The sequence below is a fragment of the Hevea brasiliensis genome, chromosome 16 (genome assembly GCF_030052815.1).
Source record: "Hevea brasiliensis isolate MT/VB/25A 57/8 chromosome 16, ASM3005281v1, whole genome shotgun sequence".
Lineage (NCBI taxonomy): Eukaryota > Viridiplantae > Streptophyta > Magnoliopsida > Malpighiales > Euphorbiaceae > Hevea > Hevea brasiliensis.
Window position 1 is genome coordinate 51,452,130 of NC_079508.1, and position 26,215 is coordinate 51,478,344.

The 26,215-nt window shown below is 31.5% G+C and overlaps 3 protein-coding genes across 6 annotated transcripts; all 3 read left to right on the forward strand.

Annotated features, from left to right (window-relative positions):
* Positions 1–2,982: 2,982 nt before the first annotated feature.
* Positions 2,983–8,432, forward strand: LOC110638919 (uncharacterized). 4 transcript variants are annotated; one of them, XR_002491812.2, is made up of 5 exons: positions 2,983–3,935; positions 4,087–4,224; positions 6,854–7,093; positions 7,188–7,352; positions 8,060–8,432. XR_002491812.2 is itself a non-coding variant. In XM_021789653.2 (4 exons), exons 1-4 carry the CDS (start codon positions 3,075–3,077, stop codon positions 7,278–7,280), a joined length of 1,332 nt encoding a protein of 443 aa, XP_021645345.2. In that variant the 5' UTR covers positions 2,983–3,074; the 3' UTR covers positions 7,281–7,617. The 4 variants fall into 4 exon arrangements, 1 of the variants encoding a protein (XP_021645345.2); XR_002491811.2 differs by having other exon boundaries at positions 8,168–8,432; XR_002491813.2 differs by having other exon boundaries at positions 7,982–8,125.
* A 7,096-nt stretch (positions 8,433–15,528) lies between these two features.
* LOC110638920 (ethylene-responsive transcription factor ERF014) lies at positions 15,529–16,882 on the forward strand. Its single transcript, XM_021789655.2, has one exon. The coding sequence runs from the start codon at positions 15,849–15,851 to the stop codon at positions 16,545–16,547; it is 699 nt and encodes a 232-aa protein (XP_021645347.1). The 5' UTR covers positions 15,529–15,848; the 3' UTR covers positions 16,548–16,882.
* Positions 16,883–19,425: 2,543 nt separating this feature from the next.
* LOC110638927 (uncharacterized) lies at positions 19,426–26,161 on the forward strand. Its single transcript, XM_021789663.2, has 12 exons — positions 19,426–19,593; positions 20,249–20,308; positions 20,402–20,455; positions 20,584–20,644; positions 20,822–20,898; positions 21,302–21,351; positions 21,692–21,774; positions 22,319–22,389; positions 22,475–22,631; positions 25,173–25,315; positions 25,391–25,489; positions 25,692–26,161. The coding sequence occupies exons 1-12, from the start codon at positions 19,555–19,557 to the stop codon at positions 25,761–25,763; spliced, it is 966 nt and encodes a 321-aa protein (XP_021645355.2). The 5' UTR covers positions 19,426–19,554; the 3' UTR covers positions 25,764–26,161.
* Positions 26,162–26,215: the final 54 nt, after the last annotated feature.

The following is a 26,215-nucleotide window of genomic DNA, read 5'->3' on the forward strand; positions in this document are numbered from 1 at the left end:
GATATTTTAAAATATTAAAAACAAATAAAAATTCAAAAAATTGATATTATTGGTTTATGGATTGAATAAAATTTATAAAAAAGATTTTGTAAAAAATCATATGAGAAAGAAAATGTATATATATATAATCGTATGAACCACCAAGATTCTTTCTTTTGTCTATTTAAAATAAAGATTTTGATAAATATTTGATTTGATTTCATTAAAAATATATTTATGAATTTATTTTTATTGTCAATTTTATATATATTGAAAACAATTCAAAAACGAAAGTTAACTCGCATATATATGAATTTCTTTTTTATAATTTTTGAGAAATAAATCTCACATTTATATGTAGGTGAAATAGTTGAATTTAATAATATTCCAGGCATTAAATTAGGATGGTGAATCCTTATTAAGGGGTAAGTCAATGGTTTTAGCTTAATGATAAAGTTTAAGCTGTGAATTTTTAAGATTTTTAATTTTTACTTTCCACTACTATTATTATTATTTAAACTAAAGGAGAAAAATTGCATTAATCAGTAGCGATTGCATGAGATTGTAAAGGACTGTGGTCGTTCTCCTAACCAAACATGCGCAGAAACTAAACCACCACAAAACTGAGGTAAATGGTGTGCTACGGAATTGCACTCCCATGAAAACATAAGACCAGCCACGTGCAGCAACAGAACCTGCCAGCGACTTGCAATCCGCCAGAGCAACGCCCAAGCACTTGTGAAACATAAGACCTGTTAAAATCACTTTTTTTTAATATATTAATTAGGAGTATTAAAAAAAAATTTAAAATTAAATTTAATAAATTTTAATTATAAAATATTAAAATAATAAAATAATTTTTTAAACTATTTTTTTTTTAATATTTAAAATAATATTTTTATTCAGAAAAATAATTTTAGCACTTTAAACATAATACTAAATAGGAACATAGTATTACAGCCAAATTTATCAATAATTAATATATATATATATATATGTATATAATTTTAATTAATTTTTTATATAATTAACTAGATTCAAATTTTAAATTTTATAGTTTTGAAAATTATGACTGTGTATAATTTTTAGAGATTTCGAATTGAACTAAAAAACTGTACTGAATTAATATGAGCCATGCCAAATTAAAATTATTTTTTATTAAGAATCAAACCGAAATCATATCGAACTGAAATCAAATTTTATACATATATTTTTCTTTTTTTTATATGTATTATATATTTTTAATATAATTATGTATTCATATATGTATATATAATTATGGATCAAATACAATATAATATTTTATTTTATTTTTTTATATTTTTTAATAATTTTAGTTATAAATATAATAAATTACCTTATAATTTTTATTTATAAATATACTATTATACTATATATGTTAATTTATAATTATATTTATATTTGTAGTTAAATATTATATAATTAACAAATAGTTAAAATGTATACCATATGATAAGTTATATGATATCATATGATAAGTTATATGATATGGTTATATTACTATGTTATATAATATATTTAATCTTAAATTATATATATATATTATAATTAAAAATTATATAATTTAAAAATAATTAAAAAATATAATATATTATATATTAATATCTTAATTCAAAACTTAAATATTAATTAAGTATAACTTTTTTAAAAATAATTACGTAAAAGTGTTTCAATAATTGATAACCGAATCAGAATTATATCGAATTGAATCGAAACTAAATAATTAATAACTATATATTGAACTGAAATTGCAACAATGAGGAATTAAATCAAAATTGTACTAAAATTTTAGTTCGATTTCGATTGCTAGGTAAACTTTGAACAAAATCAAAATCGCACACCCTTATTAAAAATGATTTCAATATTAATGAGTTAAAATTTATTAATAATATTAATATTTTTAAATTTATTTTTTATATAAAATAAAATTTATATCAATTGCACTTAATTTATTTCCTATTATTTATTATTAGGTTTAAATAATTTTTATTTCCTCATTTTCCTTTTTTTTATTATAAAAGTTACCAAAGAATGTTAACAACATTATCTAATGAGTACTTTTCATAAATACTTTCTTTTCAATTATTATATAAATTTATTAAATTAAATTTTAAGTTAATAATTTTACATGAAGTGTTGCTAGGTTTAAGTTTTTTTTATGCATTATATGCTTTCTTGGTTTCATAAAAAATAAAATAATTTTATTATAAAAAATAAAATATAAAATAATTTAATATAATTTTACAACTCATAATATTTTTATAAAATAATTTTTTATGAAATAAATAATTAAGAAAATTTATTAATTTACAAAAAAAATTGTTTACATAAAAAATATAATTAATATTTTAAAATTTTAATAAATAAATTACATTAGTAAATTCTATTAAAAAATTAAAAATATAAAATTAGGTTTACCTATATTAATAGGCTACATATGGCTATTCATTAATTATAAAAATACAAAATAACTAAAATGGTCCGATCATCTGAATTTTTCTATAAAAATTTTATAATTTTAATTATAGTTATAGATTTTAAATGTGTTATGTTATAACTTATTTTATCACTATCTTTATTACCAAAAAAATGTTACATTTATTTATTTTCTGGAGAAAGTAATATTTTTAATTAGTAAATTTTTACAATTAATTACGTCACATATCATTTTATAAAAATATTGTGAGTAAATTATAAAATTTATTAAGTTATTAAAAATTTCATAATTTTTTATTTTTTATTAAATTTCATAGTTGTAATTAAAATTATAAATTTTAAACATAAAATATTAAATGAATATATTTTATATGGCATTATCTATGATTAATATTTTATAATGTTATTAAAAAATTATATGTGTTTTTTTAAAGGAATTTTCTTTTAAACAAATAAATTTTTATCATTTTATAAAAATGCGATGGAGAATTATACAAAATTATGTTAAATTACTTTATTTTTTAATAAACTAATTTTAACTTCGCTTCGAAATAGTAAGCAGCCCAAGTCACTGGTCTGAACTCTGAACTCTGAAGCTGTTCTTGTTGCGGGATCTTGCTTACTCTCTCGGCGCCTCCATGACCAACTCCGAGCTCTTCCTCCTTTTGCTCACACTTCTCGGTCTTATCCTCTTCTTATCTGCATCTCCATCATCGCCCAATGATCGAGAAGAGCTAGAGACCCCCATCACTCGCTTTCAGCAATACCTCAGATTCAAAACCGCCCATCCCGACCCCAACTACACTGCCCCCGTCTCTTTCCTCACCTCCCTTGCCCAATCCATTGGTCTCGTTACTCAATCCTTAGAATTCACTCCTAACAAGCCTGTCCTCCTCGTGACCTGGCCAGGCAATAAACCATCTCTCCCTTCAATTCTCTTTAATTCCCACCTTGACTCTGTCCCCGCTGAACCCGCTAAATGGTTTCACCCGCCTTTCTCCGCCGTCCGTACACCTGACGGGAAAATCTTCGCTCGCGGAGCACAGGACGACAAGTGTATAGCTATCCAGTATATAGAAGCCATCCGCAACTTGAAAGCCAAAAACTTTATCCCTACTCGCACAATCCACATTTCATATGTCCCCGACGAGGAGATTGGTGGAATTGATGGGGCAGCCAAGTTTGTTAATTCTAAGGAATTTCGAGATCTGAATGTTGGTTTCGCTTTGGATGAAGGGCAGGCCTCAGTGAATGACGAGTTCAGATTGTTCTTTGCCGATAGGTCGCCGCAGAATCTCATAATAAGGGCAAAAGGGGAACCTGGGCATGGTTCGAGAATGTACGATAATGGGGCAATGGAGAATTTAATGAAGAGTGTAGAGATTATTAGTAGCTTTAGGGAAAGTCAGTTCGATGTTGTTAAGGCTGGGAAAGCAGCCAATTCGGAGGTTATTTCAGTTAATCCAGTTTACTTGAAAGCTGGGATTCCTTCCCCTACTGTAAGTTGTGTTTTTTTTTTTTTTTTTTTTTAAGGAATAACCCGACTGTAAGTAGTAGTTCCGTGTTTTAGTGGTGAAATTTGGAGCTTTCTTTGAAAATGGGTTTTAGTCAGTGTATGTTTCTGTTGATGTTAATAAGACATTTGTGCAGGGATTTGTCATGAATATGCGACCTTCAGAGGCAGAAGCAGGGTTTGATCTTCGATTGCCTCCTACAGCAGACCCAGATCTTATCAAGAAAAGAATTGCAGAAGAGTGGGCACCCGCTATACGTAACATGACATATGAGGTAACATGGATAATTGTCTTCAAAGATTGAAAGTTATTGATGTCATTCTAGAGTGAGGCCATGAAATAAGTTGGTTATATTTTATGTAGAATTTGCAATTCATTTATGTCAATATGTTGATCTTTATAGTGGTTATTTAATTTGACTGTTTGCAATTGAAAAACGGTCATAACTGTTTTGTGAAGTAAAGGGTTATGGTGATGCCATGGTGCTCCTTAACTGAATTCTGATAGCTTTTTATCTGCTCTGGCGCTTGTTTATCTAAGGTCGCATTTTTCACTACAATGGGTAATGCAAACGATGAAATTAGATATGGCATATAACATTCTGCAATGTGACAGCGTGATTCTGTTTCCCAAATACTTGAGTCACTTACAGTCATCTCTTATTCTATTTATTCTTTTATTGTCTTTAAAAAAAAAAAGGTTGGTTCATTTCCCTTTTAGTTTGCTCAAGTTGAGTTTTGTGTAATGGTGAATTATTGTGCTATGATTCCTTGATCCTGAATATGAATTTGCAGTAGAATTTGCCAAATGTGCATGCAAGACATGTGACGTGTGACTTCAAAAAGAAAAAATGGAGAGGAAAAAGTAGAACATGTTATTCATATTATCTTTTTCATGAATAAATGTTTCAAGACATCACTTCAAGTAAAGCTACCTTGTTAGATTCAAAGTTTGCATTTCAAAAGTCTTCACCTTTCTGTATTTTTTCAGGATTGTATTTGGTTTGGAGGGCATTCTCAGTGTTATTTTTGGGTTATGCTTAGATTTTAAAATTTTGTCATGGTAGTGTTGCTTGTGAGATTTAGGGATAACTGCCTGCAAAGTCTAAACCTTTTATTCATTTCAATTAAGTTCTAAACCTTCCAAAAACCAGAGTGTTAGTCCTTAAGCAGAATTTCGTTCATGGAATTTCTTAATGGACAAAATCAACATGATCTTCTCAACTACAAGTTATGTTAGCCCCAAAAATTGCCAAATGGGAGGATAGTCTTTTGAACCCATTGTATTGTTCTTTCTAAAGGTGTGCCTTAGGCAAGCCTCAAGCTCAACGCTCACCAAGCTCCATGCGCTTTGTTCTAGGCGCAAGACTCTATCAAGGCACACTTTCTTTATTTCCACCTTTTGTGAGTAGGCAAAAAGTACTACCATTCAACTGGAAATTTGCTGATCTACTAGAATTAATATTACTGGTCAATTTCATCAAACCAGCACCCCTAAAATTGCAAACCTCTCATATTTCCGTTTTCAACACTACCACCCTCTTATTATCATTTTCAAAAAAAATATTACATCTACACCTATTTTAAAATCCGTGCCAAATACACCTGTTTTAAGATCTGTGCCAAAGGAAAAAGGAAAAACATTATTTACTAACTTGAGAACTAATACTTTTTTAGTTCTTAAGATAAGGAAGATGATGAAGATATTGATTTTAAAAATAAGGATCAAGAGGATGATAGTGTAGAAGAAGATTATGATGCTACTCAACTCAACTCAACTAAACCTTTATCCCAAAAATTTGGGGTCGGCTATGATGCAACTCTTGATGCAAATTAAATGGTAGTTATTTTAGTAACTTATTTTTATTTTATTTTGATTACAAAACTATTATTACTTGAATGCTTATTAGTTATTATTATTTTTAGTTTTATATTATTTGAAGTTTGATGGAATATTCATATTTATTTGACTTTTATGGATTTTTTTTTTTTTTTTTGCGCCTGACCTTGCTCAGGCACGCACTTGCGCCTTGCACCTAGGTTCCAGGGCCCCTCGGCGCCTTGGTGCGCGTTGAGACTTTAATAAATATGTTATTATTTTTTCTTCTTTTCGTTCTTTCTTCTTCTTCATCTTCTTTTTTTCTTTTGGTTTGTATTTGGTTACAAAAAATCTGCCAAAGAAGCTGATGAGGAGAGTAATAAAAATTGTGTCTCTCCTATTTGGCAATTTTCCTAACCCATATAATCTCCAACTAAGTAGAGAACAGTAGTTTTGTCCACTTATGCGCTAGATGTGCAATTTCATTAATGATAGGACTAGTGGATGGTTTTTGGAAAGAGTTATCTCCTAAAGTTACTAATTCAGAGCATTCATAACTCTTGGTGGCAGCGGAGGTGCCAATGTCATGCTACCCTTTTTTTTTTTTTTGGTGTGGTGGGGTGGGGGGTGGGGGAGGTACTAATTTATGAGGAGAGAAACATTGTGTTAATATACAATGGCGACCTTCCATGCCTGACACTGCATATGTACACCAAATGGTTGGGATGAGAGGAGGAGAGAAGGGGGAAGGGTTGGGGGAGAAGGAAAGAGATAGGAGGGGGGCAGAGGTGGAGAGCAAGAGAGTGGGGAGATGGGGGGAGAAAGAGGAGAGAAAAATATTTAAAATATATTTATTTTAATTGGCAATAAAAAATTATTTCAGTTTTGACCAATGGATACAATTGAAACGAAGTTTGGCAATTGGGATAAAATTGCCAAAATAAAAAGCTTTGGATATGATTGAAAAAAAAAAGTTTGGTTTTTTTGGCCATTATGCCTTACTATTACTTGTATCATTTTTACCTTTGGCTTCTCAGCAACAAAAGAGCATATTAGAGAAAGATACCTGACTATGTGTATGTCAGATAATTGAGAAGGGACCCATAAGAGATCACATGGGACGCCCGTTAATGACAGCGGCAGATGATTCAAATCCATGGTGGGCAGTTTTCAGGCAAGCTATTGCAGCAGCTGGGGGAAAACTTGCAAAGCCCGAAATCTTGTCATCAACCACTGATGCACGGTTCATAAGACAGTTGGGAATTCCAGCTTTTGGTTTTTCTCCAATGACAAATACTCCCATCTTATTGCATGACCATAATGAGGTTTAACAAGTTTGCCAATTGATATTTGTTTTTCTTTTTATTACATTGGGTTGACTGTGGGCCATTTTTCAAATTTCTTGATTATGTCTTGCAGTTCTTGAAGGATACAGTATTTTTGAAAGGAATTGAGGTTTATGAGCATATAATTAGTTCTTTGAGTTCCTTTGAGGAGGTTCACTCAATATAGACACTCTCAGTTTGTGATTAATGAGAAGGAGAATGTATAATGCACTGACTTCGACATGGGGACACAATACCGGTACGATACATCATCTTACTTGTGTTTATTTTGCAAACTTTTTAGCCATATCTGGCATTGATACGCACATGATCATTGTTCAATTTACCATCATGGAATGGGAAATAATGTTTCATTTTGAAGCAACTTGTAACTGCAACTGTTTAAGCCTGTTGTGAGATCTGATAGATTGACATTGAGCTTAAATTATCCATTGTATAACTTTTACTTTCTTAAGTTAGATTTACAGTAAGTTCTACAGCAATAACAGTCGTTATATATGATAGCAGCACCTCTATTGTGATGGCTTATGGATAAATGTTGTAAAACAAAACATGATGAATCTCATCCAAGAATTGACTGCATAAACATGTATTAGCATGCTCTTAAATATTGTTTGATTTTGGGGATACTACTGAAGTTTCTCATGTATCATTAATTTAGTACAGCCCCAAACTCAAATAAAGGAGGAGAGTTGTAATATAGGTTGATGGCCATAATAAAACTAGTCAAATCTCTCCATATAGCCGACTCAGCTGGGTTGTGACTGAAGTAATGAACTTTAGTTTGAGTTGAATATCACAATAAATCAGTTTTTCTCATTATTACTGCTGAGGAAAATGTGTAAAAGTGAATTTGTGGTTGTGCAGATATCATAATGTGAAATTGAGTTTGGATTGTACGATGATAATGCATACATTTTAAACAAGTTTGACACATATATGTAGATATGGATGGAAAAATCGTCACCAAATTTGCAGTTTCATTTGGCTGTGCATGCACACACGTACAATGTATGCTAGAAGATAACCATTAAAAATAAGCCACATGCACAGGAAAACGACTGGAGTGCTTCAAATTATGTCCTGCAAACCTCAAATGCCTGTTGCTAGTTCTTTGTCTCTTCAAGCTATGGGCAAAGGTTAGAGATAGATCTCATGCCTCAAGTGTTAGCCAGGAACTGTGGAGATATAGTACTTATGAGTTGTTTCTGTAATTGGCCTTCTGTTTTGGCCCCTTGATCTTCCCATATCATCTTATTTTCAACATCATTGTTGTACATGTTTGACAAAAAAATCCCGAAAAGGGGGAGTTTGGTGGGGGTTGTTGCCTTGTTTTCAATTTGAGCCAAGTATAAAAAATAAATTAAAATTAAAACGTAAGGTGGAAAAGTCATTATTCCATTTTGTTATTGGCAATATGAGGTTGGTGGGGGATAGAGAGAGAGAGAGAGAGGGAGAGAGAGTAGTTCTTTCCTCTGGAGAACCATAGCGTGTTGCACTAAACTACTAACAACTGAATTAACAAGACGAGAAGTGCACCTATGGCCCTATCAAAATAAAGTTTGGGACAATCATGATATTATTGTGCAGAGGATTTATGTGAATATGCTTAAGTCAGTAAAGGGACCTGTGAATTGAGTGAATGGAACAAGATAGATAAACATAATTGATTGAGCAAATCATAATTGAACTAAGAATTTAAGTAATCAGGTTTCTACAGAGGAAGTCTGAGTGGAATAGGACCTAGGATTCCAAATAAACAGTGTTGTTAAATCCGGCTTGGCGAAGGGACCGGATGAATGGTTGAGTAGTTCAATTAGTAACTTAATAGTTCAATCAATAAGTCATTAAAAATTAATTAAATATATATAAATTAATTAAATATAACTTTTAAAATATATAAATAAATAAGTAATTAAAATTTTTATTATTTAAAATACAATTTTAATATTTATTAAGTTATATTTAATAAATTTTAATAGTATTTTTAAATTTTATATAAGATATTAAATAATATAATGAGTAATTTTTTTTAATATTTATGAAATATTAAGTATATGTTAAAAAAATAAATATATTGAAATTAAAAAAAATCATCAAGTTAGCTCAATTAATTTTTATTTTAAAGATTTTTTTTATGACATTCTAAGTTTAATTTTTTATATTAACACAAAAAAATTATTGAATAAGTTAATTAGTTGGGTTAACTAAGTCACACTGGTTTATTGGTTCAATTGTCGAGTTAATTGAGTCACGTTGGGTTGCTTTTTTATCTAATTCAATTATAAACTCAAATCGATTTAAAGGCTAGTTCACCAGTTTAATTGGCTAATTCGATTCGGATTTAATAACTATACTTCATATTACATTAGGATTGTTATTTAGTCAGCCGAATATCACGGTGTCTGAACAGTGAAATTCAGCAAGCAACTCTCGCCCTTGTCAGACACGTCCTGTAGGCCGAATTATGGGATGGCTCGGATCATGGACACTGTGGATCTGGACAATCTTGAGTATTTTCATGGTTGATTTATCAATCACCAAATCCTTTTCTTCCAAAGAATTAGTAGTCTATTTCCTTATACATACTGTAAGTTTAGAGGCTGGATGATCTCAAGTGAAATTGTCAAAAGGTGGGATTAACATGATTCACTGAAACAAGCTTAAAAAAATGAAAATTGTCAGAGCTTTCAAGCATTTGCAACGAGCCAATACACCATTATCACATATGGGACAGCATCTGTTTTGATCCAGGATGAAAGGTACTTGGAACAAAATTCTATCTAGTGCACTGTTGAATCTGTTATCCTCACAGAATTTTGGCCAAAATCTATGAAATGTCGGCATTCCATTCCACATGCCAGCACATTTTTTTCTTGCTTCAGAATCAGTCCAAAAATATAATGTAAACCATCTTAGAAAAACCATGCATGCATGCTTGATAAAAGAGTTAGGTCAACAAGTTCACCCCTCAAGATAATACTATTATATTAATTTTTGACAAAAGCACTGCGTTAGCCATTACTATGGATATGGTGGTTGTGAAAGATACCCTTTTTATACTTCTTCCTGGAAGTTTCACTCTATCTCTATTTCAATCAGAAACAGAGAAAGGATTTGAAATTTGATTCTTTCTCTGATAAAAACCTTACCCACATGGATCTTGCCTCTTCATCCTCCAACACTTGAACAACCTTCATTGCACCGTCCTACTGCCCCATACCCATTTCTTCCAAGTTTCAGTATCGATTGGGAAGTGACAAGGGTCTAATTTGCCATCTGGATTTTTGGCCTATACCCAGCGGGTCGTACAAAGTACAAACAATTCCTGCTGGCTGCCAAGCCTCCTCTTCCCTTTTCTAGCCACTATAATTATAATTATAATTATCATCATTACAACATGTTGCTTTCATCGATACGTGGGAAGGTACGGATTGAGAGATGATGGGTACGGTGCCAGTTAAGAGATATATTCTTGAGGAAACTTGCAACCTGCAAGTACATTACTGATAATGGAAGACAAGTAGCATTTATGATCCTTGTTGTTCAATTATCTGGTAGGGATTTTGTTAGCTCTTGCTTAGATCCCAGGGACACAGTAGCATCTATAAGAGATTACATTCACATTTGTTATTGTATTGTTTAGAGTAAAATATTAGGACTTAATTAGTTTCATTATATGTTAAAATAATTTAAATTTCTTAACTAAATTAATACACTAAATGAAAATTCCTCTCAATTCTTGTCCAACTAGTGTCTCCTAAGTCAATTTTAGGACTTTATTGTTTTTACCTAATGAATTTTGAATATGCAAAGAAAAAAAAAGTTCATGTGTAGGCTTTATTGAAATGGAGAATATATATTCATGTTACTATATAACACAATAATTTGTTCTTTATAAACTTCAATACTAAATAATAATTAATAAATGCAACTTATTCTTATTTTATAATGCAATAAGTTGAAGTTTAAAGTCTAATAGCTTGCAGACTTTGTGCTTGTTTAGTATTGTGGTTTAAGCATCAAAATTGTTTCTTTTAGAAAAAAAATATATATTTTAGATATTATTAAACTGAAACTGTCATTTTATGGTTTGGTTTAGATTCATATTTTTTAGAAACCATAAACTGGTAGTTTCGAAGCAGATTGAATTATCAATTCCGAACCAAACTAAACCTGCGATTTAAATTAAAAAATACTTAATAAATATACAACTCCACTCCTAATTCATTTATATGAATATTAAATTCTCTACACAATTATTTTTATACTCTTTTTAATTTATAATACTTTTTTAATTTATCTACTTTATTATATTTATAACTCACATAAATTTTTAATACTATTCAATTATTCTATTATTATTTTATATGCTCGATAAAATTTTCAATACCTCCTATTTTAATTTTTTACTCTTTTATTTTTTTTTCTAATTATTATATTTTATCATACGATTTTTACAATAAATGATAGCAATAAAACTGAAAACCTTGATTCCTTTGAATTCCAATAAGATACATAGGCAACATTAAGTTTGTGCACAAAATTAATTTCATCTTTAATTTTTTTAATTAAGTTCAAGTGTTTTGTTATTAAATTCTTATAAAGATAAATTAATTTTCTTTTTTTTTTTTTCTTATTTCATTTTAATTGAAAGATTTCTAATAAAAATTAAAATATTTTTACAAATATAAACTAATTCCAAATCAATAAAATTTTTCTCAATTTTTTATTCAAACCACCTTCAAACCGCCCTCTAAACTGTTTTAGACAGTTTTTTTTTTCAAACTACCCATCAATCCATTTTAAATTAGAACTTGAACTGGAGCTGATGATTTAAGAGGTGTCTCTCAAACTGTCTCATGATAATTTAGTTCAGGTTCATAATTTTATTAAACCTGAACCAATAGTTCTGAACCATGACCATGGCAATTTAATTCAAATTCATAGTTTCAATAAACTTAAACTAACGATTCTTAGATCGTAACCACCCCTACTTTATAGCCAATAACATTCATTTTTCTCATAGTATTTATCACCTTCAAAACCCTCTTGATAATATTTTAAGTTAGATTGTTGCATTATATTTATGCTGTAATTTATGTTTATGATTTGTTTTGCTGCATTTTTATTAAAAAAAATCTTAATTCTTTCAAAAGCATCAACAATGTATAAAGTATAACAATTTAACAAATAACATAAAAAAAAATAATAATAAATTTGGAGGGGAAAGAAAGTCAAAATCACAGTTAATCACTTACTGGCAAGAGGAGGAAGCTATCATCATATGGCAATGGCATTATTCCATTTTGGTCCAATTTTTGACCCTTTAATTTCATAACTAATCCATTTCATAATCTAGGTTATATAATAAATAAAAATTAAATACAAATACATAACAGTACCCCTATATAGTAGTATCTTGACCTTGATTACAACTAGAAGTTTATATTCCTTGGAATTTACAAAGCCAATTTCAAGTTTTCGCAGCTGCATGCTGCTCATAGTAAACTAGTGTGGATGGATAGCAATTGGGAATTAATTAACCTTTGTGTCAAAGCTCAAGCCTCAAGCCCATTGATACAAATTACTATAGAAATTTCCATATAACTTCCAACAAACAAAGTCCATTGTCATATTCTTTTAATTTTCTGACAAATCATAAAATAAACAAAGATTAATTAGTAGAGAATGTGGCATGAACATGTGATGTGTTTCCTTAAAATAAATATGGACATTTTATTTATTAATTTAAATTAAATTTAATGTGAATGGTGATGCCACCCACCTAGCTTAAAAATTAGAGAAGCAATAATATATATATAACCATATTAAAGAAAAGGGCTTGGTTTGCTTTGTTATTGTGAGATTTTATTGTTTGTGTTGTTAACTAGGTGAGGCAAAGGGAACAAAGGAAGGAGGGAGGATGGAGAGGAGCAGTACGGATTGACGACACTATTCTGTTTCACACATGTATTTTTATCGAAGAAATCAATTCTACATTGATTTTAATATTATCCCTCCATTTCTCATGGTTCATTTATTTATTTAAATGGTAAACTTGCTATTATTGCAAGTATTCATGTTCATATCTATCATGCTTAAATGAATTTTTTTGTAGATATATTAGGGTTGGTTTTATCCAAAATTTTAATTTTTTTTACTAAAAAAATTACAAAAATTATTAAATTAACTAAGAATATAATTGATAAAAGAAGGGTTTTTTTTTTATCATAAAAAGTTTAGAGATTAAAAAATATTTTCATGACAATGATAATAACATTAACGTATCGCTAATTCAAACTCAAAATAGAGTATTATCAAAAGTTGAATTGTCAATGAAATTCAGAGCAATGAAACAAGGAAATTTTCATTGTAAATAAAAAGTCATGGTAGCGGTTGATTTTTGTTTCTCCTTTTGGGATGCTGAGTAAAATTAGAATTAATGTCAAAATGGTGATTTTTTAAACATTTTTAATTTGCATTGGAGATCTTATTGGCTTGAAATTTAAGAGCTGGAATTAGGTAAAGAATTTAATGAGGTGAGAAAAAAAAAAGTTCTTTCTGTGCAATTTAGTTACCATGAACAAAGATTTTTTTTTTTTTTAATTTGCCTTATGGCAAACAGTAAATATAGAAATTAGTGGAAATGCTTTTTTTTTTTTTTTTCTATCAAAGATACATGTAAAATTGATAAAAATACTGAAAATTTTATATTTTTTATGGCAATTTAGCCATATATGTGTAAGTGGACAATGCTAGAAACTTGGGGACGAAACACTTCTCATTTATACCATATGTGTGGAAAATGAAAATTAAGAAAATTTAGAGGCAAAAGAGGCCAATGCAAAACTCATACATAAAAAGCTAGTGCTGAAAAGTTGACGAAATATAAATCCTGCAAACCTTTGTCTATCCATGCTCAGATTCAACATTACATTCAAGTGTGAATACATAAAACTAAACTAGCTTGCTAACTTAATGATATAAGAGTCCTAAAATCTCAAATTTAAATTTAATTAAAAAAAAAAATCTTTATGACTAAAAGTAGTACCTAGCTATCTATGACCATTGTCCCGGAAAAGGGTACCCCGCTACCCCAATTCCCCCGTGCAAGCGCGTTCTGGCAAATATCTCTTTTCCCACTAGCCTCAAGTAGAGGTTGATCTTTGAACTTTGAGGTAATTACTTTACATTCAGCCGTCCCATATTATCCCTAGAAGAAAATGTGGCTTAAGAACAAGTGTCCTTAAAGTCAAATCATACAGCGGAAGCTTGAGCCACGTACAAGAAACACGACAGTTGAGTAATTTGGCTGCCTTTATATCTGTGATGGACAGATTTTTTTTTTTTTTCCCTGGAAAACCAAATTCTATATATATCTTCCATTTCCATGACGCGGTTTTGGAGATAGCATTGCATGACAGAGCAGCAACAGCTGGGTCTTTCTGCCTATCATGCTTGCGTTGGGCCATTGGATTTTTACTGTTTGGATTGCGCGTGTTTAGATCTTTTTTTTTATTATTAATTATGTAATTAATTAAGTGTATCACTATCATAGCAACCCCAAAAAGGCTTACTCATATAAGTAAATGTCATCAGCATCATGCACCCTGCGGATCCTGGAAGTTGCCTTCTACAGAGAATCCTATGTTTTCTCATTTTTTTAGTCTATAGTATAAAGATACCATCACACTTCATTATTAAATATGCTTTGATCCTTCTGGAATTAAGCCATACTATTATCAAGTTAATTCTGTGTAGAGAGGAATTTAGAGAAGTACGAACTTGCCCCTTAAGCAACGACCGAGTTAAAAAATTAATCAGTGGGGTTAAAAATTTTTACTTTAGATTAAATCAGTACGACATCTTATTTAATTAATTATTTTCATTTGATTAAATAAAGAGGGATATAATACATATATTTTTTTAAAATTATGAAAATAATTATTGAATTTAGTGAAGGTAAGAGTAAAATTGAAAAAAAGTTAATTAATATTTCCTTAATACTTATTAGCAGTTGCACGCTACATTGCCAAAATCTTATGAGAGAGGTGTCAAAGATTATTTCTGGTTAAAAAAATTTGCTTCCATTATTGACCATTTCAAGGTCCTCTAGCTAAATTTACAGAAACTGCTTGAAAATGAGGAATTCTCCTATGCACAAAACACTTCGTCTGAAATAAGATGTACATTTCAGCCTTCTCGAATCAGCAAATGGGTTGAGTGTGGTTATGTATTTCTTTACATTATTATTTGATTTTTGTAATTAGTTATTGTAGATGTGATATTTAATTATCTGGCATAAATGGGTTTGACCATGCCAGGACAGATGAGTCGTTTTCAAGGAAATCCCTAGAGCTACATGGACATAAATATATAAAGAAATTTTCATTGTAAATGAGCTTGAAAATATCTGTCACCCATTTTACATTCAAGTGTGGAACTACCGTGTACTGTTTCTTTACCAAGGGAATTTGCCATAACCTTATAAATTCAACCCCTGAGTGCCTCCAATCCATCTAAAAGTACCAAACCTTTGTCCTTCATTCTCAGTTCGCTTCTTTTTCTGTTTTCCTCGTCTTCAAAAGAACAAGAACAAAAGTTAACCAAACAGTACTGACACAGAAGACTACTCCTTTAAGATCAAGATCCCTTTTGTTCTTCAAGAAAAAAGCCTTGATCTTTGATCATTCATTGGTCTTTTTTGATCTTTTTCCGTTCATAGTTCCTAATGGTGAAGTCTGAGCAAAAGATCCAATCAGGGACATCAAAGGCAATGGCAAAAACATCATCATCAGCAGCAGCAGCAGCAACAGCAGCAAGCAAGAAGAAGTACAAGGGAGTGAGGATGAGAAGTTGGGGCTCATGGGTTTCAGAGATAAGAGCACCAAATCAGAAAACAAGAATATGGTTAGGTTCTTATTCTACTGCTGAAGCTGCTGCTAGAGCCTATGATGCGGCACTTTTATGCCTCAAAGGCTCATCAGCTAATCTCAACTTCCCTATCACTTCTTCTCATTACATTCCTGACACTGTTATGTCCCCTAAGTCCATTCAAAGAGTGGCTGCAGCTGCTGCAAATAGCTTTGTGGACAATGCCACCACAATCACCACCACCACCACTGCCGCCACGTCCTCTACGTCCACCACCCCATCAGTATCATCAACACCTCTTCCCTCATCCTTTTCCTCATCACCCTCACCATCATCCTCCATGTCTTCTTCACAGCCCGATCATCTTGATGACGATGTGTCATTAATGCAGCCTTTTGGGAGCTACAGCGAACCACTTCCTATGCTATACGATTCATGGTACAACTTTGAAGATCTGCAATCGCCCAAGTTTCTCGATCAAATGTTCAATCCACCAACGATGACACTGGATGATTTTTTCGAAGGTGATATTCATCTATGGAGTTTTGCAGAATAGTTGTTCGAAATATCATCAAATCCAAAGATTTTTAAGGCCAACCGATTTCATTCTTTTGTCCATTAATTCATATATATATATATATATATACATCTTCTGTTGCTTCAAGACATTACTGACAAAGTGACCTACTAGTTCATATGCTAGTGTATTGATTTAGGAGAGAACAGAGACTCACATGGGGCAGGAAACATTTTTTTGGACTCTCTTATGTGGGTTCTCATATATATATATATATTGAAATTTTTATGTACTATCAAATTATTCAAAGTGTGGCTGTACTATGTTTGCATTGTAATTGAATAAGATTAAAGGTGGGAAATTATTTTTTTTAATTACATTAATTAATTTCTCCTTCTGTAAGCTGTAGGGTTATCAAATAGATGTTATTGATATTCTATTAGAAAAAAAAAATTACAATTTCATTCGACTTTGGAGATTGTTTACTTGGTGAAGTGTGTCAGATCATCAATGCCTGTATCGCAGCAAACAAAGCAAATAGGGTATGGAAACTTGAACCCATCTCTGCAATTAAAAGGGCCATTTTGATTTTAAGGTAATTTTTATAGTTCAATATCAACAGGTATATCTAAGGAAGATTTATCTGTTGGTTATAGTTATGTATCAGGTTCCTTTCTATCTGGAGCTCATCACTTTCAACTTAGAGTCAACCTTTGCTCTGTACATGGCCATCTTTACCCTGCAAAATAACAAAATAAATGAAAAAATTCTGATATCTTAATTATAGGTCCACGCCTTGTACATTGCATACTTTCTATTTGCATAAAATAATAATAATAGCAAGGGCCGGCAGGAAGAGGAAAAGAAAAAAAAAAAAAAGCAATTTCATTATTTTGTTAAAAAAAAAGAAAGATGGAAAAATTACAAGTTCAATTTTCCTTTTTTTTAAGAAATAAAAAGGAAAAAAATTGTGAAAATTTGTAAAAAATGCTCAAATTATAAACATTTTTTATCCATTTTTTTTTCTCTCAAATTGGGTTAAAAAATAGTGTAAATATAATATTTGGTTTTCTATTTATGCCTTTGTTTTCTTTAATAATTATTTTTTAATATAATTTTATTTATTTAATATGCATATAATAATAAAAATAAAATGATTTTCTCACCTTACTTTTCTTTCCATTAAGATATGAAAAATAAATAAATCACTTCCTTTATTTATTAGAAAGATTTATGATATCACATTACCAATACAAGGACCAAAACCAAAATCAATATATTGGATATTAAGAAAGAAGTCACTCTCATGATATATAACATGATTATACTTGAAATGTCTAATCAAATTTCTTTACAGCAGGATAGATTGAACTCAAATAATTACATATTGGCTAATCTTTGAATTGAATGCATAGTCAAGTGTATGAACAATCAAGGAAGTTGCCTACAAGCTCAAGCCAAGATTGCACATGACCTGTCCTCTAGTGCACATATGGGCTAGGGCATGGTGCCCCATCCCTAGCTTATTTTCTTGCATATACTTTCTATTTTCTACATTTTATGTGGCCTATTGGGGTGTTCACTATGGGCCATGTTGGTATTTACTTTTGTTTCTGTTTTCTAATAAAGCTGAGTCCCCAATCCATTGCTTATAAAATATAAATACAATATAAGATTTTGGGCCATGGGATTGGGGGGATACTTTTAATTGGACCCACATTTAGATTTGTGGTCCCACGTCAGCAACATTTGTTGTTGTCTGATTTGACTGCATAGTACACAGTGTATGCATACCTACATGACAAATTCACAACATATCATGTGATCTAAAAAGCATCAATCAATCAATCCATCCTACAATTCACTACTCTTATTGCCCATCGTATTTGTTCCCATCGTAAGTTGTGATTATTCTGCATAATGCAATTTGTCTTGATCACATTTTTTTTTGTTGTGCTTCTTTAGGAATATGTTAATTTTATAATAAAGTTATTTCCAAAAGAATATTACAATTATCATATTTACAAATTTTGAAAAATTTTAATTCATTATTAAAATTATAAAATTTTAAATTTAAATCTTGATAGAATTTAAGAGAAAATTCTTATAGATAAAAATACAGATATATCTTACTTTTATTTGGCGAGTTAAGGAAGTTTTAATGATAAATTATTAAATATAACTAGCATATGTATAACTTCATTTACAAAACAGTAAATTTTATGTTTCTATTTTTATGTTGTAATTACTTTCATGTTAATATGTGATGTATTATTTTTTAGTGTACCGAGTGTATCCTATAATTTATCGATTTCAATACTTTACCTTATCTTACTTTAAAATTTTTATAAATATGAATTTAATTCATTATTAAAATTATAAAATTTTAAATTTAAATATCGATAGAATTTAAGAGAAAATTCTTATAGATAAAGATGCAGATATATCTTACTTTTATCTGGCGAGTTGGAAAGTTTCAATGATAAATTATTAAGTACAACTAGTGTATATATAGCTTCATTCACAAAACAGTAGATTTTATATTCCTATTTTTATGTTGTAATTACTTTTATGTGAATATGTGGTGTACTATTTTTTAGTGTATCGAGTATATCCTATAATTTACTGGTTTCAATATTTTACCTTAACTTACTTTAAAATTTTTATAAATATGAATGTGTGAAAAAAATAGACAATTTATCTCTTAAAAAAAATAATTAAAAAATATATTTTATTAAATATTTTAGATTAATGAGGGTGTTATATTTAGGGATTGGATTTGGATCATCAACTGGTATGACATGGTCAGAGAATAAAGTTGGGCTCAAACTTGGGCCTGACTCAGATACCTAAGCCCAGGATGGACGGACCCAACCAAAATGTCAAAAACCGGCAAAACGACGCGTTTCTTATTTTATGTCTAACCCTAGCCCAGCAAACAATAGCAGTCTGGGTTTCTGTGTCCTCCGCTTCTACGTTTCTTCTTCGTTGCTAACGCTTCTTCGGCCTCTCTGGTTCATCAAGCAGATTTACTTCGAAGGACGGTATGGGTTATACGAAGGATCAGCTGCTTGCTCGCTTAAAGGTTTGCCTCTTTAATCTCTACCTCTCTCTCTCTCTCTCTCTCTCTCTCTCTCCATTGAATTGACTGCTTGAATCGTTGTGATTGTTTTATATTGACTCAAATTCGATCTCGGTTTTCTTCCTTTTTCCTTTTTGTTGAGCCAATTTTCACTTTTGTGATCATTCAGTGGAGTAATCGGTAATGGGTGCTGGATACTACTGGACTAAGTTTTCCATGATTCATTATGGACTAAGGAAATGAACCTTATCAATTTTATTTGATCTAAAGGGTGAAAATAATGGGAGTTGGTTGTATTTTTTGTTTTGTTGAATTCTCTCTTTTTTTTTGCTCGATCACATTTCCTGTAGACGCTAAGTGTAAACCAATGTATTTTCTTGGATTGCTGAAATTGAGTCAGGAGATGCGTTATTAGATGCCTTATTAGAAGATGTCAGTATTTAATATGCAAGGCTACAACACTTGAGATTGGAGATTGGGATTTTGCAAATCAACCCTGGAAAATATATGCTAGCTTGTGCTGCTTAACTAGCTATTATTCCTCCTCTTTTATTTGGGCTTTGCATTATTGTTTATGGCATTGCTTTACTTGAGAATTGCTTGCTTTCATGTTTGTCTCCAATTATTTCAACTAATCTAGATATTGGGTTTTTTTTAGGAGCTTCAAATTGATTTTGCTCAGTATGAACATCCCACCGTTTTGACTGTTGAAGCCCAGGTAATGTTCAATTCCAGAATGCTAGGTTATATATTTTAGAACATTGACACCATATTTGGATCTGCTAATGGAAGAAATTGTCTTTTATATTAGGCGAAATATGTGGGTGATAAGGGAGGTGGACTGACTAAAAATTTATTCTTGAAGGTAAGGGACAATAAGTATTTATAAGACATGTTAGTTGCTAATTGTTCCAACAGAAAATCTTGACAGCCTTCTATATTTTCCTATATCTATAACTCTAAGAGACGCACATACTTTTTTTTTTTATGCAGGACAAGAAAAGTAGATTATATATTGTTTCTGCTTTGGCAGATACGAAAGTAGACATGAAAGGTGAATATTGTCCTCTAACTTCTATTTTTTTTTTTCACCTCGTGACATTATGGGCTTGAGATGGAGATGTTACAGGCTTGCTCTGATTAGTGCTTGACCAAGTTTAGATTTTTGATCTTGTAATTTTATTAGTTTGTTGGATATTAAAGGCTGTTACTTATGCAAAGGGCTGAGCAGTTTTATCTCAAAGGCTTGGTTTGGGAAAAGGAGGTATAAGAATGGCTCCTGAAGAAGCATTGGGTGAGATACTTCAGGTACATGCCTCTTTCTTGCAATGCCCCATACTTACTGCTCAAATTTACATATTTCTCGTTATTTTTTCTCTTTAGTACTTATCATTGGAGTTATTGTGATTTCTTAAATTCTAATCTGGTGTACCCATCCTTCAAACCTGGTATATTTGACTGCAATGAAAGCCATGATGCATTGAAATGGCAATAGCGGTCCAGTCTTTGCAAAACTCAATAGATGGATGAGCAAATGCTGGCTATTATTTACTGTATTTATTAGCATTCAAATTTAATTTCATGTGTACTGATCAAGTTTTTTTTATCACTCAAAATAAAAAAGGTCACATTTTTATTATGCTTCAATTAATAAGTGTATAGTCTGGAAGTTCAACTTGCTTTCTGATGTTCTGTGTTTTCGCTTTTCAAGGTTCCTCTGGGTTGTGTTACTCCTTTTGCACTGGTGAATGAGTCAGCAAGGTATGCGTTAAATCTTATTTGCTATCGGCATCAATTTTTACCTCCATTTTTATATAATTCTTGAGTTTTTCCCAATTGATATGCATTTGTAATTCTGGTGCCTGTAGCTTGATAAAATTTTATATTTGGCTTAATTATTGCTGTTATGGTGGTTTCTTTTTCTTCTTGTTAACATACTTAACATTGCGTATCATTAGCAATGCTTTTCACGTGATATCTGATTTGGCTGGTTTTTTTGAATTTATGTAGTTTTTTCGTCTATAATTTGAAAAAAGTATGCCATTTCCATGTTCTTTATTTTTGTTGAAATTTTAATTTTCTTAATCTTTGGTTTGTGTAGACATGTGTCACTCTTGCTGGACAAAGGATTTAGAACACAAGAGCATTGCTTCTTCCATCCACTATCTAATGATATGTCAATTTGTAAGTCTGAAGTTTCATATTTAATATTGCTAATTTTATCAATATAGCTGTTTTGAGTATTCCCAGCCTCTCTTTTGGATAAATTCTCTTGTTAATTGTGTGAGTTGTCTGATATTTGAACATTGTTTCAAGTGTTTATTTTGTGAAAAACGTGTGGTATGATGGATTCCTTGAGCAAATAAAATGACCTAATCTAAAATTTTAAAATAAAGATAAGGGATGAATTGAAAGACAATCACGCGAACTAAATCCTCCTGTCTCAAGTTTACTTCAAATATAGGGCAAAATTGGAGCAATAGCTAAATAGAGCTATCTTGCCTGTATATGCTATAAACCTATATGGCTATATAAATAGATATATGTATGGTCACCTGTCCCACCTTGTCTGCTTGGTAATTTCTGTACATAAAAAAAATTATTGGCTTTAATTTGGAGATGAATAAAGTCGGTGTTTAGTTCATGCTAATGTTTAATTAGTTAATGCTAATTAAATATTTTGCCCTTGTAAAGTTGTAACTTGAACTATGGTTATAACTTTCTCCAGCTCTTCATGCTAATGATCTTGACAAGTTTCTTAAGTCAGTGGGGAGAGAGGCCACATTCGTTGACCTGGAGGTGATTCAAAGCTCATTTTGTTATATTAATTCTCCAAAAACAGGCTGTTTGAAATTTGAATATATGGTACCAAAATTTTCTGTAGGCTAATCCACCAGTAGGAAAGGATCAACCTCCTGATCTGGCAGCTTTTGTTCCATCTGGTTCCACTATTCTGTCTGATCCTCCGGAAAAGACTGTTCCCTTGCAAGGTCATACTGAAAATCCTGTTTCTGCCTATAAGAAGTCCACAGCTACTACAGGTACTTAAAATGTGAATTTACCACTCAATTGATTTACTGCTTTTTACATGATAGAAGTAGGCATTGTCAGTAGGGGGGGCATTTTTTGATGATTGTTTGACCTGTGTATTCATGCCATCTCATTGCAGAATGTACTTAAATCACTTAGAATTGGTTTGTTGTCTCTAGGTTGGGGACAATGAGTCAGAAGACAATCCTTGATTCCCCTTATCACAATCATTTGGAGAAGTATTCATTTTTTTTAAATGTCTTCTTTGATAATTTGGAAAATTTTCTGGGTGTTATATAAATATTTTTGGCTAATACTATTCAAATCCAAGAATATGATAGTAATGAAACAGCAGAGCTCTGTTTGTTCAAGGCGTGTGCTTGAATTGAATGGGATCAGAACAACAACAAAGCTCTTGGTATGAGTAGGAAGGTTCTGGATGTTTTGGTTACCCATGCTATATAATCTGGGATTGGCAAAGAGCCAGAGCAAGTGTCCCAGTCAACTGAAAATAATTTACCAAAATGTTTAGATAATGATGCAGCTGCCAAGTCACCATCTGTCATGCTAGATCTTATGACAGTATTCTAAGCATGAACTAATAATTATGTATGTTTGGTGGACATGCAAAATGACCTTTCCGATGCCAAGGCCCTGTTAGGGTTATGAATCCCTAACTGAGAAGAATGCAAGAGTAGAGAAATAGAGAGTAGAGAAGATAGAGAGATAGAAAGAGATAGAGAGATTAGGATAGAAGAAGAAGAAATTGTATTATTGATAATTCTTGGAATGAATTGCAAGATAACTACACTGAGTTACATATACTCAGCAACTGCTCCCCTAACTGCTCAGCTGACTACTTTAGCTAAGTAACAGAATTAGGGCCTATTTGGCATTGCTGTTGAAACTGCTGTTGAGAAAATCACTGTAAAGTAATAGGTCTGAATTAATCTCAAGGAAGGGGATTGAAACAGAATTCTCAGAGAACTTAAGAGAAATAGTGAGATTAGGTGGGAAAAGAATAGAACAAGATGAGAAGAGAAAAGAGCATAGAGATGAGAGAAATTATTATTGAATAGCATTCTTTGAATGAGTTGATATAGGTATGACTTCTTCCTTTTATACACAGCAGTAACTGCTTCCTAACAACTCCTTAACAATCTCCAGACAGCCAGAACTACCTCTAACTACTTGAGGCCTTTCCCTCCAAAAGTTGTTATAGGAGTTTCCCTCCTATTCTAACCACGCGACCCCTGCCACTATATATTCTTTTTCCTTCTAAAATATGTAACAATCACTTTTTTAAATATACTAGTTAGAGAGTATTAAAAAATAATTAAAAATTAAATTTGATTAGTTTTAGTCATAAGAACACTAAAATAACAAAACAAAATTTTCCAAACTGTTTCTCTCAATAACATCTAAAATGATGTTTTTATTCAGAAAAACAGTTTTAGGCTCTGAAACTCAATGTCAAACAGGGCTTTAGTTAGCTATAACAGAATCTACTAACTTCCCGCCAACTGATCCCTTCTACATTCTTCTAAAACTTATAGAAATTACAGTTATTCTCATTACATCAGATTCTCATATCTCTTCCTATAATACGTGACAATCCCTTTTATTATTTTTCAATAGAGAGATTCAAACCCTTGCTGGGGTGGCAACTAAATAAAAGGAAAGCAGTGACAGAAATGGTGCTGATCTCTTCTCTTATGCTAATTAAAGTGTCCAGTTGTGGTGCTTAGAATCAATTCTCTTTTCTTCAATTCAATAATAATTCAAGTTTCTCTTGGACTGCCTGGTGAACAGTTTAGGCTTGATTTCAGTTCCCAGCCAAGGTAAATGAAGGAAGAGATCTCACTACCCAATGGATTACTGGCTTAACCAAGAAAGACAAATGTAGGCTTTTGATCCATTTCACCAGCTGTAGAACTGAAGCCGAAAGTGCTGATGCTTTAATCCATTTAACAGAAGCCTAGAAACCTTTTTAGTAGCATCTGCAACCATTTCTTTAATTTTGTGATGCTGCAGGAAGCTGGACTATAGAATGTAACAACTTCGTGCCTAACCTATAGCTTCATTTTAATAATTCTAGTATAAAATTGTAGTCTTGGCTTATCAATGAAGAGATTTATTAGCATTCTATTCATCGTTGATCTGTTTAAATTTCCACTTTACCTCTTCTCATAACTTGTCCCTCTCTCTGCTTTTTCTTAATTTTCTATTTAATCTTTGTTGAGGAATCTAGTTTGACTATTTAATATGTAGTGAAATCTTTGGTCTAGCATGGTGAGGAATTTAATGTTCTAGACTCTCATTTGATGGGGAAATGTTCATTGCAGGGGAAAGAGGGTAAACCATGACCACAAACCACACCCCCCCCCCCCCCCCAAAGAAAAAAAAAAAAAGATCTGATTGCTTATTCATGCGATAACAACTTATTTAAGCATGATGTTCATTATGTCAATTGAGCTTCTGGATTGTAATTATTCCAAGTGACTTTGGTTCATTTACAATCCATTGTATAATGTTCTTTTTCATTGATGTAGTAAAAACTACCAAGGTACCTGTTGCTGTAAAAAATGTTAAAGACAAGCTAGCTGTTGCTGCACATCAGCCAAGTGTTTTCTCAGATGCTGGGCTTCTTGTGGAAGAGATTCTGAATAGAACTTCCAGTCTTCTGCTGTCAGAGGTAACCTTGGTACCACTCTTTTGTTTCAACATCGATGGTATATTTGGGTTAAACTTGAGGAATATGTCTCTACAGATTAAAGAGGACTCTATCAGGCAACATGGTGAACATCTTGGAACCGTGGTTGCTGACAATATTAAAAAGCGTCTTAGCTCAGATTTGAAAAGCCTTGCTGTGAGTATTCATCATTTCTTATTAGTTATGAAGTAAAATTTACTGTCATATGGCATTGCTTGAAGGAACATGTATGGTTTTCTGCTGTAATTCTGTCTCAATTCTTGAGATGGCTTGCATAATTTCTTATTAAGCATGGTGGTTACCTTTATGATAGGGCATTTGGTCACAGAAGCATTCACGAGTGTGTTATTTATTGCAGATAATGTTCAAGAATACTGCTTATGCACAGGGGTTTTATGCTGGCACTCACCATCATCCCAAGCCATTGTGAACTTGTCTGCAATGGTAGAATGAATTGACCAAAGAGAAATTGAAAAATGAACCTGCATTTGAACATTTGATGACAAATATATACTTTTCCAGAGTAGTGCATAATTCATACATTTCGAAATTGATTATGGTCAATTATGATTTTTGATAACTTTGACTCTGGCAAAGCTCTGTAGGTTCTGTTGGCCCAACAGCTAGCAAAGCGATCTAGTGTGGTTAACAGTATGTTTTGTGATCAAACTTGAGCTATTGTAGTCCCAGTTAATGGTTGCAAGTTGTAGGTGAATTGTTGCCATTTTATTATTTTTGTTTAATATTGTTGTTGATGTGGCACGAGTATTTGGACTGCATATTGCCCTGTGTGGATCAATTTAAGCAATTCAGCTGAATTTCTTGGAATATATGTCTACTGATTCATTTGTATAACCAGATTAATCCAGAGCAGATAAGCTG

Bases quoted from the DNA above. Each gene is read 5' to 3' on its own strand.
- LOC110638919 (XM_021789653.2), top strand. From the start codon at position 3,075: ATGACCAACTCCGAGCTCTTCCTCCTTTTGCTCACACTTCTCGGTCTT. The intron at 4,225-6,853 runs GTAACATGGATA...TGTGTATGTCAG, and splicing joins TACGTAACATGACATATGAG to ATAATTGAGAAGGGACCCAT. The intron at 7,094-7,187 runs GTTTAACAAGTT...TATGTCTTGCAG, and splicing joins TATTGCATGACCATAATGAG to TTCTTGAAGGATACAGTATT.
- LOC110638920 (XM_021789655.2), top strand. From the start codon at position 15,849: ATGGTGAAGTCTGAGCAAAAGATCCAATCAGGGACATCAAAGGCAATG.
- LOC110638927 (XM_021789663.2), top strand. From the start codon at position 19,555: ATGGGTTATACGAAGGATCAGCTGCTTGCTCGCTTAAAG. The intron at 20,309-20,401 runs GTAATGTTCAAT...CTTTTATATTAG, and splicing joins TTTTGACTGTTGAAGCCCAG to GCGAAATATGTGGGTGATAA. The intron at 22,632-25,172 runs GTACTTAAAATG...TCATTGATGTAG, and splicing joins GAAGTCCACAGCTACTACAG to TAAAAACTACCAAGGTACCT.